Source organism: Capricornis sumatraensis, chromosome 1, assembly GCF_032405125.1.
Source record: "Capricornis sumatraensis isolate serow.1 chromosome 1, serow.2, whole genome shotgun sequence".
Classification (NCBI taxonomy): domain Eukaryota; kingdom Metazoa; phylum Chordata; class Mammalia; order Artiodactyla; family Bovidae; genus Capricornis; species Capricornis sumatraensis.
The window spans coordinates 84,783,889-84,797,677 of NC_091069.1; the positions used below are offsets into that span (position 1 = coordinate 84,783,889).

General features: G+C 40.3%; 1 protein-coding gene across 1 annotated transcript in view; it reads left to right on the top strand.

Moving 5' to 3' along the window:
* Positions 1 to 5,168: 5,168 nt before the first annotated feature.
* The window catches only part of CDKL4 (cyclin dependent kinase like 4), a 35,636-nt gene continuing 27,015 nt past the window's right edge, over positions 5,169 to 13,789 (top strand). The window contains exons 1-2 of the mRNA XM_068979255.1: positions 5,169 to 5,336; positions 8,531 to 8,652. Coding sequence (XP_068835356.1) covers positions 5,169 to 5,336; positions 8,531 to 8,652 — 290 coding nt within the window. The remainder of the gene's footprint in view (positions 5,337 to 8,530; positions 8,653 to 13,789) is intronic.

Below are 13,789 nucleotides of genomic sequence, written 5' to 3' on the forward strand. Positions count from 1 at the left end.
CTTAAATTTTTATTTCTGTTCTCCTATTGGCATCTTGTTATTTAGTCTCTATTTCTGAGATCATTTTTCTTTCTCTTCTGTCTCTTTCCTGAGTTAAATCAACTATCATTTTATTTTCTTATCAACATTGTGTGTGTGTTAGTCGCTCAGTTGTGTCTGACTCTTTGCAGCTCATGGACTGTAGCTGACCAGACTCCTCCATCCCTGGGATTCTCCAGACAAGAATACTGGAGTGGGGAGCCATTCCCTTCTCCAGGGGATCTTCCCAACCCAGGGACTGAACCCAGGTCTCCCACATGGCAAGCAGGTTCTTCACTGCTGAGCAATCTAAAGTGGTTCTTTCTATCTCCAAATCATTGTTAGAGGATATTTAAATCAGATATTGTGTTAGTTTTCTTCTGCTTCATGGTTAGGTTTTTTGGAAAGTTGTTTTGTTTTTTTATTTTTTCAGTTGCACTGCTCTGCTTGCAAGACCTCAATTCCCCAACCAGGGGTTGAACCCAGGCCACATCAGTGAAAGCTCTGAATCCTAACCACTGGACGGCCAGGGAATTCCCTCAACCTATTTTTTATTCCTTTATCACTATTCCAGTGGAGAAGGAAATGGGAACCCACTCCAGTGTTCTTGCCTGGAAAATCCCATGGACAAAGGAGCCTGGCGGGCCACCGTCCATGGGGTCAGCAAGAGTCAGACACGGCTTAAGCCACTTGGCACACACTATTCCAGGGAACTCCCTGGAATGACTTTTATCAGCTGAGATGTTTTATTCTCATTTCTCTTTTCTACTAATAACTTTGTGTGGAGATTACTTTTTTCTATTTTATTTCTTGGGCAGGTTTAGGCTTACAGTAATTGACAGCCATCCTAGTTCAAGGAAGCCTGCCTTGCAGCTGTGCTGAAGTCCAGTGTCTCTAACAGGCTGTGCTTTCTTTTCTTAGTGGTTCGAGGAAGGTTTACATATCCTTCTGTTTCAGAATTCCCTTTTGTCTTGCAGAATTGCAAATTTATCCTCTTGTTTCTTTTTCCCTTCACTTACCTAGTCTCCAACAAAGACTGAATAAGTCTCTCCCTTCCCTGTTACCCTCCTCTTCCCCAAGAGTAGGACATGTTGACTGATGCCTCCTGGATGCCCTTGTACTTTTAAGTCTCGTCCCTGTAGTGAGTGCTCAGATCTGCCAGGACACTCTCAGTACTTTCTGCGCTTGTAATGTGTTTTTCTCTTCTGAGGAGTGATGCTAAGTCTCTCTTAGGCCCTTCTTTTACTCTTCTCTCTACTTTATAGTTTTTCCAGACCTCACCCCACTCCCATCTTTGCTCTCTGCAAGGGCTTAAAAGGGCAGCTCAAGAGGTATCTTTTCCAGAATTGGGTGTTTATCTTTCTATTTAAGTTTGGACTCCTCTGTCTCCTTATAATGTTGACTATATTGGATTTATGTGGTTTTATTGCTTTAGTTGGCTAGACTTGACTAGATTTGGCCACCTCATGCGAAGAGTTGACTCATTGGAAAAGACTCTGATGCTGGGAGGGATTGGGGGCAGGAGGAGAAGGGGACAGCAGAGGATGAGATGGCTGGATGGCATCACTGATGGACAGGAGTTTGGGTAAACTCCGGGAGTTGGTGATGGACAGGGAGGCCTGGCGTGCTGCAATTCAGGGGGTCACAAAGAGTCGGACACGACTGAGCAACTGAACTGCACTGAACTGATTGCTTTAGTTGACTGCTGTAGCTTTGTGAAAGGTACATGAGAGAGATTCCATTTAAGCTGCTTCCCCTGACCTTGGCTGCCTCAGTTTTCACTGTGCATATCTTGACAAGCCATTTAGGAACTATGTGGAGCAGGTTTGGGAACTTTGCATAAGGGTAGAGGATTAGAAAGAAGACATTTGATTTAGAATGTATTGATTTTGAGATGTTTCTGTCCATTCATGTAGAGATGTTCATCAAACAGTGAGATATCTGATCTGAACCTCATGTCAGAGATAGGAATTATCGCTTCTATAAACTCTGGTGGAGTCCTAGTAAGCTGGGATTAGAGCCATAAATCCCTTTGTGGAATGCCTGCCTTGTTCTAACGCCTACCTATGTACTCAGATTCATCTCCTATGAACATATAAGGGCTTTGGAAAACAGATAATATGGAGATGTTACTCAGTTCAGTTCAGTTCAGTCACTCAGTCGTGTCCGACTCTGTGACCCCGTGGACTGCAGTACACCAGGCTTCCCTGTCCATCACCAACTCCCAGAGCTTACTTAAACTCACGTCCATCAACTCAGTGATGTTACTAGTAAGGTACTGTTTTCTGGTGCTTTATATTATCATATTCAGCAGTTTGGTTGATGTAACAGAGATCTAGATATTATTCTGAGCAATCAGTCTTTGCTGCGAAACCTGTTGAAAGAAAAGGAAAATCACAGATCAGTAGATCAGATCACCTACTTGAGAGAAACAAAATAACACATAGACTAAAACTTAATAATTAAGTTTTTTGGCATATTCAAAATTTCCCTCAGTAACTGTAATGCTCATGAAGTAGGTTAAATTCACAAATCTTCAATGTTCTATGCCAATAACTTTCTAAAGCAAGTGCCATTTCTCCTGTCCTCCTCCCAGTCACCCTTTACTTGGCTGGTGGTGGTAGTTTAGTTGCTAAGTCATGTCTGACTCTTGTGACCACATGGACTATAGCCCACTAAGCTTCTCTGTCCATGGGATTCTCCAGGCAAGAATTCTGGACTGGGTTGCCATTTCACTCTCCAGGGGATCTGCCAACTCAGGGATTGGGATCGAACCCATGTCTCCTGCATTGCAAGCAGATTCTTTACTACTGAATCACCGGGGAAGCCCTTTACTTGGCTACAGAAAGACAAATTTATGCATGCTTATACCTAAATGCCTTTAAGATAATAATATCTATTTTTTTAATTTTTTATATTTGTTTTATTGATTTTTTTTTAATTTGGCTGTGCTCAGTCTTAGTTGCAGCACGTGGAATCTTCGGTCTTTGTTGAAGCATGCGGGATTTTTTTAGTTGCAGCCTGCAGGATCTTTAGCTGTGGCATGCAAACTCTTAGTTCCAGCATGTGGAATCTAGTTCCCTGAACAAGGATTGAACCCAAGCTCCCTACATTGGGAGCATGAAATCTTAGCTACTGGACCACAAGGAAAGTCTCAAAAATACTTATTTTTAAATACAGTGTAATTAACAGAGTTTTCAGACTATAACCTGTGATGGATTTTCCATGTGTTACTTGAGTGTGTGCTTAAGTTTTCTTCCTTTTATAAGAGAAAATCAAAAAACAACAACACAGAAATGGCATTTGTAAAAGTGCAAATTTTTAAAAGTAGTACTCCTTTACCTCTTAAATACTTTTCCCAGTTGTGTATTTTTATGGTTGCAAGCAAAAGTAGATGATTTCTTTCTCCACTGAGATATTCTTTAGATGGAAAAGACAATAATAGTGAAGTTAAAAGAAAAAAAAAGTGTACTCATTTGAAACATGAGAATTTTTTTAAGTGATTGGCTCTTTCACTTGACATTGTATTAATCTGAATACCTGGATAAAGTAGTTCTTCAAATTGTGCGTTCTTTTGAATTCACCAGAAGGCAGTGTAGTGTTGTGATTCAAATTATGGTCTCTGGAACCCTACTTCCTGAGTTCTTGTTCCATGCTACCTTTACTGTGCCTGCTTTCTCATCTGTATAATTGAATAAAAATAACACCTACTTCATAAAAATTTGTGCAGATGATGTGTAATTTGCATGGAACAATGTTGTTTAATTGCTAACTATTACTGTGAGATTATATCAAGATTCTGGGGTGGGATTTTTGAGACTAATTAGAATTTGTGTATCTTTAATTACTAGATGTATATGTTTAATTATGTTGGCTTCATGTGTTACTTAGTGTGTCAACCAGTTACCACAAAATTGATGGATATATGGTGCAAGACAGAAAAATCAAAGCTAGTATTATCATAGAAGTCTCTATGGCTATGAAAGCATTCATGAAGAATTACAGCTGCCTTAATTTTTGTGCTTTTTTATTATTTTTCTTCAGTTCAGTGCAGTTGCTCAGTCGTGTCCGACTCTTTGCAACCCCATGAATCGCAGCATGCCAGGCCTCCCTGTCCATCACCATCTCCCGGAGTTCACTCAGACTCACTTCCATCGAGTCCGTGATGCCATCCAGCCATCTCATCCTCTGTCGTCCCCTTCTCCTCCTGCCCCCAATCCCTCCCAGCATCAGGGTCTTTTCCAATGAGTCAACTCTCAACTCTTCACATGAGGTGGCCAAAGTACTGGAGTTTCAGCTTTAGCATCATTCCTTCCAAAGAACACCCAGGATTGATCTCCTTTAGGACGGACTGGTTGGATCTCCTTGCAGTCCAAGGGACTCTCAAGAGTCTTCGCCTTAGGATCTAAGAATTTAAGGATCCATTCCTCGATACATGTAAAAGCTAGGGGCAATAAATGATACTCTAGAAAGGTTTTGTTAGTGTTTTTAATGGCCACTTTGCTCAGCAGCCGTCTTTCTTCTGTCCACCAGGTGGCAGTAGAGCACTTTGTATGCATACCATGCCCTGTTCCCACTCTTCGTAGCCTGCAGTATTGACCTGGAGAAGGGAAAGGCTACCTACTCCAGTATTCTGGCCTAGAGAATTCTATGGACTATACAGTCCATGGGGTCACAAAGTCGGACACGACCGAGTGACTTTCGCTTTCGCTATTGACCTGAAATAGGACCAGAACGATAAACACCATACACCAGAGTGTGCAGTGTTCCTTCAGCTGGGTTTTACAGCATCATATTTTAAACATTTTATTGAGGATAATGACAACAATAGATTGGATAAGATTCCTTTCCACAAATTCTTTTAGCTCAACTGAAGTACACACAAACCCATGATAAGAAACATATGTGGAATCTTTGCAGTAGCTGGAATAGGACTTAACTGAATTAACGAAACAATCTCCAGATATTTTTTTAGTGTATTTAAGTTTAAATGGAAATAAACCTTTGGCATCCAGGGCAAATTAGTTTTAGGTGGTAAAATGTGAGAGCCCTATCCTTGGTAAAGTGATTAAGCCTAGCCATCTTATTTTCCAGGTGCAACACTACACTGCAAGTCAATCAGTACAGAAATTTAAATCACTTCAACACCAATGGAGAAGTATGAAAAATTAGCTAAGATTGGGGAGGGGTCTTATGGGGTTGTATTCAAATGCAGAAACAAAACCTCTGGACAAGTGGTAGCTATTAAAAAATTTGTGGAATCTGAAGATGATCCTGTCGTTAAGAAAATAGCTCTAAGAGAAATACGCATGTTAAAGGTAAGTTAACTTCCTTTGTACATCTGTAATACCACAGGACTGGACCAAACGGGTATGCCACAATTACAAAGAATTTTAAAGTGATCTTTTTTTTTTTTTCTGTTGGACTTAAATTCCTCTGTGTCAGCAACTCTGTAAACAGATCATCACTTTGGGCTTTGGCCACTCTGATATTTAAGTGCTATTATGAGTACAGCCATAGATTGTTCAAATTTTGATTGTTAAAAATTCGTTCTGGTTGGTAAATATTCAGTGTCCTAAGTCCCCTCATCCCCAGTGTTTATCCTCCCCTTCAGCCCTGGCCTTTCCTCCCAACCTCCACCCAAGTCCTTCTCCCCATAAACCAGCAACTAAAAGGGCTTTTTGCGGTACAGAGGGACCCACGGGGCTGCATCAGAGTGCCTATAGTCATCGATCTGGTTTGGGCCCACCTGAGCTCCACTGATTCTTAGACACATTGACTGTCACCCTCAGCTGTGTATACACGCTTTACACGAAGCCTTTACATTGGTTTTAAAATCTTTAAAACAACATAGGGTTTAATATGGAAGATTCACAAGTTCTCTATGCAAGTTTTTTCTTATCCTAAAAAATCTTACAAGTTTAGAGCTGTAAGAGAGCTTAGAGATGCTTCTCGTGCGACACCCTGATTTTATAGGGGAGGAACCTGAGACAAAGGGCAGTGCACCGGAATCCCCTGAGGACCTCGTCGGAATGCAGATTCTGAGTCCAGGTCTGGGGTCAGCCTGAGATTCCATGTTTCTAACAAACTCCCTGATGGCACAGATGCCTCTTGTCTGTGGACCACACTTTGAGTAGCAGAAGTGTGATTTCCTCAGGAACACACAGCTCACCATTGCTTTTTGGAATATGTCACCTGCTCACAGGAAAACCCCAGAAATCCAAGTTTTCAAGGAAGACAAAACTCCCTTCCCTTTAAAAACATTTGTAGCAGGTTTCCTCAACTAAAAAGTTTTAGCATTTTGTTTAAAATATGACTTGATATGCACGAAGTTTTCAAGAGCACATCCATCATGGTTTTAAAAACAGTTCCCTGTTACCTCGTGGCCAGCAGAGAGTGGACGAACTGGGTGTGTCTGAACCTGGCAGTGTGTTGGTTCTAATAGGAAAGCTTTTTATGCACACACTCCTACCAACCCTTCAGGTACAGTTAATGCTCAGGTAGCACCTCCTGGGTTACAAGTGTCCAATTTCAGGGTGCGCTTGAAGGTTAAAAATAGCCAGATTCCAACTCACTTTGGTCTCCAGTGATGGCTGTCTGATGGTCAAGAATCTGCCTGCAATGCAGGAGACCCAGGTTCAATCCCTGGGTTGGGAAGATCCCCTGGAGGCGGGAATGGCTACCCAGTCCAGTACTCTTGCCTGGAGAATCCCATGGACGGAGGAGCCTGGTGGGCTGCAGTCCATGGGGTCACACAGAGTAGGACGCCACTGAGCGACTAAGCATGACGGCTCTCAGAAGGTGTGTCTCTCCTGTCTCTGGTATGTTTCACCCACCTGCGCCCTGAAGAAATCCCTTGCATGATAAACCTACCTTACTTTCCTCACATGCTTCTCCTATTTAATTTTCCTTTGGTTTCCTCCTCCTTACTACTTGTTTTTCTTTACACAAGTCACTGTTTTCTGATCTAAGTTCATTTGATTTGCAAAGAAGATGTAAATTGCCAATCTACTCAAAGATAGAACTGAAAACCTTGCCAGCACATCCAGCTGCAGTACCTGGGCATCCCTGACTCTCGATAGAGACTGCTAGCTCCCAGTCTGCAGTTTTGGCCTCAGCACGAAGCATCTGGCTTACCTGTGTGCCCTGTTCCCTCCACTGTTTGCCTTTCTGCTCTTGTGGGTGGTGGAGCACATAGGAAACAAATTGATCTGCTGCTCTGGGTGTATAGTTAATGTGTAATGCGTTCCCTTTCCCCACGCTGTTGAGCAGCAGGCGCATAGTCACAGGGTGATACTTTTTGTTCTGGGTTATTTTTCTTTGGTTGGTTGGTTTTTGTTGTTTTTTTTTTCTTTTTCTTGTTTTGATCAAGCCATGCCTACAGATAAGAGAGAGTATACTGTACAAGTCACGGTACTTTAAGCCTCTCTACCGGGCCTGCAAAATATTCGTTGAGTTTCTACAATATACAAAATACTACATATCTTTCTGAGTAAATGGTGTCTAGGGTTTGGAAAGTTAATTCGTCTACTGTACTGGGAAAACAACAGGAAGATGACTCAAAAGTAGGAGTGATCAGATGTCCTGGTTTATAGCTTCTGTCCCAGTGTTCAGTGTGGTTAGCATCCCTTTTTGTCTGACTAGCATTTTCTTTCAAAAGTGTGCTAGTTCACATGTGAAATTATACAGTCACCCTGCCTATAGGCAGAGTGACCATATATGCCAATTTGCCTGGGACAGTCCTGGTTTATACTCATTACCCTGGTTGGGTGATAAATAATGTAGTTACTTTAGTGATATTATCTTACTTAATCGGGGTTTTTCCTTTGATTTGCAACATTGTGAAATGCTTGTGAAAGGCAGCCTTGTGAAATGCTTCAGTCCGGGAATTGAATTTAAGTCATTAAACATCTCAGCATAAGACAGAACAAGAAAATCAAAGAAGAGAGCTGAAAATTTGATAAATTTAGACACAGACTAACTAACCATAGGGATTCCTAGAATATGTAGTTATTTCAGATTCGAGGGTTCTCTTTCTGAGCACAACAGTAAAATCCAGGCTGGATTTAAATGCAGCTATTTACATTAAATCTATGATAGTATATAAGCCAAATGGGTATTGATGATTTTTATAGTGTTTTACTCAATAATTCAATTACCATTCTATATTCAGATCATCTTACAACTTGTGTATTTAGAATTTCCACTAAATTCATAAAGCATTTTTAATTTTAGTGCTTATATTTTAAGTTGTACTTTGCTATCTCCAGAGAGATTCAAGCAGCTTAGTTACCCTTTACTATGGGGTATGTTAGATAAATTCTTTCTTCCAGCTTTAAGATTCTTTGGTACTTACTAAGAGTAGTTCCTCTTTTGAGTAACTGGAATAATTGTTAGCAAGAAATGCAAAGAGAAAGATGAGCAAAGCCTTTGCTCTTAAAATTGTAAGGGGTCTAGGAGAAACTATTACAAGAAGTGAATCACCAACCTTTGTATTTCAATTCCTTTGCAGCAATTAAAACATGCAAATCTTGTGAACCTCATTGAGGTGTTCAGGAGAAAAAGGAAAATGCATTTAGTCTTTGAATACTGTGATCACACACTTTTAAATGAGCTGGAAAGAAACCCAAACGGGTAAGTAATATAGAAAAATGAAGTTCTGCTGGCTGGTTCCCAGTTTCATTATATGTGGGATTCAGTTTAGTTCAGTTCAGTCACTCAGTCGTGTCCAACTTTTTGCGACCCCATGGACCGTAGCACACCAGGCCTCCCTGTCCATCACCAACTCCCAGAGTTCACTCAGACTCACGTCCATCGAGTCAGTGATGCCATCCAGCCATCTCATCCTCTCTCGTCCCCTTCTCCTCCTGCCCCCAATCCCTCCCAGCATCAGGGTCTTTTCCAATGAGTCAGCTCTTCGCATCAGGTGGCCAAAGAATTGGAGTTTCAGCTTCAGCATCAGTCCTTCCAATGAACACCCAGGACTGATCTCCTTTAGGATGGACTGGTTGGATCTCCTTGTAGTCCAGGGGACTCTCAAGAGTCTTCTCCAACACCACAGTTCAAAAGTATCAATTCTTTGGCACTCAGCTCTCTTTATAGTCCAACTCTCACATTCATACATGACCACTGGAAACACCATAGCCTTGACTAGACTGACCTTTGTTGGCAAAGTAATGTCTCTGCTTTTCAGTATGCTGTCTAGGTTGGTCATAACTTTTCTTCCAAGGAGTAAGCGTCTTTTAATTTCATGGCTGCAATTGCCATCTGCAGTGATTTTGGGACCCAGAAAAATAAAGTCAGTCACTATTTCCACTGTTTCCCTATCTATTTGCCATGAAGTGATGGGACCAGATGCCACTATCTTCATTTTCTGAATGTTGAGCTATAAATCAACTTTTTCACTCTCCTGTTTCACTTTCATCAAGAGGCTCTTTAGTTCTTCTTCACTTTCTGCCATAAGGGTGGTGTCATGTGCTTATCTGAGATTATTGATATTTCTCCCCGCAGTCTTGATTCCAGGTTGAGCTTTATCCAGCCAATCAGTTTGCATGATGTCCTCTGCATATAAGTTAAATAAGCAGGGTGACAGTATACAGCCTTGACATACTCCTTTCCTGATTTTGAACCAGTCTGTTGTTCCATGTCCAGTTCTAACTGTTGCTTCTTGACCTGCATACAGATTTCTCAGCAGGCAGGTCAAGTGGTCTGGTATTCCCATCTCTTTCAGAATTTTCCACAGTTTCTTGTGATCCACACAGTCAAAGGCTTTGGTATAGTCAATAAAGCAGAAGTAGATATTTTTCTGAAACTCTCCTGCTTTTTTGATGATCCAACAGATGTTGGCAATTTCTGGTTCCTCTGCCTTTTCTAAAACCAGCTTGAACGTCTGGAAGTTCACAGTTCACATACTGTTGAAGCCTGGCTTGAAGAACTTTGAGCATTACTTTGCTAGCTCGTGAGATGAGTGCAGTTGTGCAGAAGTTTGAGCATTCTTTGGCATTGCCTTTCTTTGGGATTGGAATGAAAACTAACCTTTTCTAGTCCTGTGGCCACTGCTGAGTTTTCCAAATTTGCTGGCATATTGAGTGCAGCACTTTAACAGCATCATCTTTCAGGATTTGAAATAGCTCAGCCGGAATTCCATCACCTCCACTAGCTTTGTTCGTAGTGATGCTTCCTAAGGCCCACTTGACTTCACATTCCAGGATGTCTGGCTCTAGGTGAGTGATCACACCATTGTGATTATCTGGGTCATTAAGACCTTTTTTGTACAGTTCTTCTGTGTATTGTCACTTCTTCTTAATATCTTATGCATCTATTAGGTCCATACCATTTCTGTCCTTTATTGAGCCTGTCTTTGCATGAAATGTTCCCTTGGTATCTCTAATTTTCTTGAAGAGATCTCTAGTCTTTCCCATTCTGTTGTTTTCCTCTATTTCTTTGCACTGATCACTGAGGAAGTGTTTTTTATCTCTCCTTGCTATTCTTTGGCACTCTGTACTCAAATGGGTATATCTTTCCTTTTCTCCTTTACCTTTTGCTTCTCTTCTTTTCTGAGCTGTTTGTAAGGCCTCCTCAGACAACCATTTTGCCTTTTTTGCATTTCTTTTTCTTGGGGATGGTCTTGATCACTGCCTCCTGTACAGTGTCACAAACCTCCATCCATAGTTCTTCAGGCACTCTGTCAGATCTAATCTCTTGACTCTATTTGTCACTTCCACTGTATAATCATAAGAGATTTGACTTAGGTTATATCTGAATGGTCTAGTGGTTTTCCCTATTTTTTTCAGTTTAAGTCTGAATTTGGCAATGAGGAGTTCATGATCTGAGTCACAGTCAGCTCCTGGTCTTGTTTTTGCGGACTGTATAGAGCTTCTCCATCTTTGGCTGCAAAGAATATAATCAATCTGATTTCGGTGTTGACCATCTGGTGATGTCCTTGTGTAGAGTCTTCTTTTGTGTTATTGGGAGAGGGTGTTTGCTATGACCACTGCATTCTCTTGACAAAACTCAATTAGCCTTTGCCCTGCTTCATTCTGTACTCCAAGGCCAATTTGCCTATTGCTCCAGGTAGCTCTTGACTTCCTACGTTTGCATTCCAATCCCCTATAATGAAATGGACATCTTTTTTGGGTGTTAGTTCTAAAAGGTCTTGTAGGTCTTCATAGAACCATTCAACTTCAGCTTCCTCAGCATTACTGGTCAGGGCATAGGCTTGGATTACCGTGATAGTGAATGGTTTGCTTTGGAAACGAACAGAGATCATTCTGTCGTTTTTGAGATTGCATATAAGTACTGCATTTCAAACTCTTGATGACTATGATGGCTACTCCATTTATTTTAAGGGATTCTTGCCCACAGTAGTAGATATAATGATCATCTGAGTTAAATTCACCCATTCCAGTCCATTTTAGTTCGCTGATTCCTAAAATCTCGATGTTCACTCTTGCCATCTCCTGTTTGACCACTTCCAATTTGCCTGGATTCATGGACCTAACATCCCAGGTTTTTATGCAGTATTGCTCTTTATAGCATCATCCTTTACTTCCATCACCAGTCACATCCACAGCTGGGTGTTGTTTTTGCTTTGGCTCCATCTCTTCATTCTTTCTGTAGTTATTTCTCTACTGATCTCCAGTAGCATATTGGGCACCTACCGAGGAATTAATCTTTCAGTGTCCTATCTTTTTGCCTTTTCATACTGTTCATGGGGTTCTCAAGGCAAGAATATTGAAGTGTGGGATTAACGACGGCAGACTTCAGATATGAGCCCCCTTCTGCTCATTTGCATCTGCTGGCTCCTTCCCTCCAATCTCAGGATGTGCTCAAAGGGCAAATGAATATTAACCAAAGGTAGTATTAACCTAGAGTAATAATGTATCGTATTTAATAGACAAATCTACTGCAAATATAAATTACAATGTATTTCAAAGCTAAGTTATATGTTGGATTGTCCAAATTCAAGGAATGAACCATAGTTCTTTCATATAATCCACTGAAGTTAAAGGAGAAAAAATACATGTTTGATAAAATTTGAAAAGTCAGTTGATAAATTCAACATCTTCTCCTGATTATTTGGTGGAAAAGAACCTTAGCAAACTAGAACTAAAATACTTTCTTTATACACACACACACACACACATACAGACACACAACTTCTTCAAATTGACCACAAATTTTATATTCAATGATAAAACACTAGAGAAGCCATCATTAAAGTGAGAAATAAAACATGAGAACTCTAGCCAGCATAATGTTCTAAGAAAAACAAATAGGATTTAAAACTTTGGAAAACAAGATAAAATTTCCATTATTTGCATGATATTATTGTAGGCTAACAATTATCTAGAGTTACTAAAACAAATGGAATTCAGTGTGTATATATATATATTTACATGTGTATGTGTGTGTATATATATGTATACACATATATGTGTGTATGTACAGCACTCTAAATTCTGTACACAAAAAGTAATAGCTTTTGTATCAATCCGTACTTTAGAAAATCTAATGGAAAAGGATCCCATTCAAATGTCAACAACAAAAATGTTTAGGAATAAAGATACAGAAGAAATGTTAAAACTCTGCCTAAAAACAATTATAAAACTGAGATACACAAAGGATTTTATTTAAATGAACATATATTTCTGGATGGAAGTATTCATTATTATATTTTGGCTTCCTTCCTGATTTATTTATTGCACAAAAATCTAATCAGAATGCCAATGTTTTTTTTTTCCTTTGTGAATTTATTTTTCAATTGAATGATAATTGCTTTATAGAATTTTGTTATTTTCTGTCAAACTTCAACATGAATCAGCCATAGGTTTTTGTTTTTAACTTGAGAAAGTTCAACTAAACCAAGAAATTTTTTAAAGAAAAAGAAATGCAACTTCAACTGCCAAATAACATCATATTAGTTTTAGAGAGTACCTTTGACAAAAAGTATGTAAACAGAACTAAAAAAGAAGTGGCAAATTGGGTAAATCTTTGCCAGATGAAAAATTAATATCACTTCATATCTACTGAAGTGACTTAGCAGCAGCAGCAGCATACCTACATATGTAGATTTTGCAAATCAAATTTCTAAAAAGATTCAGTTCAGTTCAGTCGCTCAGTCGTGTCCGACTCTTTGTGACCCCATGAATCGCAGCATGCTAGGCCTCCCTGTCCATCACCAACTCCTGGAGTCCCCCCAAATCCATATCCATTGAGTCGGTGATGCCATCCAACCATCTCATCCTCTGTCATCCCCTTCTCCTCCTGCCCCCTATCCCTCCCAGCATCAGGGTCTTTTCCAATGAGTCAACTCTTCGCATGAGGTAGCCAGAGTATTGGAGTTTCAGCTTCAACATCAGTCCTTCCAAAGAACACCCAGGATTGATCTCCTTTAGGACAGACTGGTTGGATCTCCTTGCAGTCCAAGGGACTCTCAAGAGTCTTCTCCAACACCGCAGTTCAAACCATCAATTCTTTTGTGCTCAGCTTTCTTTATAGTCCAACTCTCACATCCATACATGACCACTGGAAACACCATAGCCTTGACTAGACTGACCTTTGTTGGCAAAGTAATGTCTCTGCTTTTGAATATACTATCTAGGTTGGTCATAACTTTCCTTCCAAGGAGTAAGCGTCTTTTAATTTCATGGCTGCAGTCCCCATCTGCAGTGATTTTTGAGCCCAGAAAAATAAAGTCAGGCACTGTTTCCACTGTTCTCCCATCTATTTGCCATGAAGTGATGGGACCGGATGCCATGATCTTAGTTTT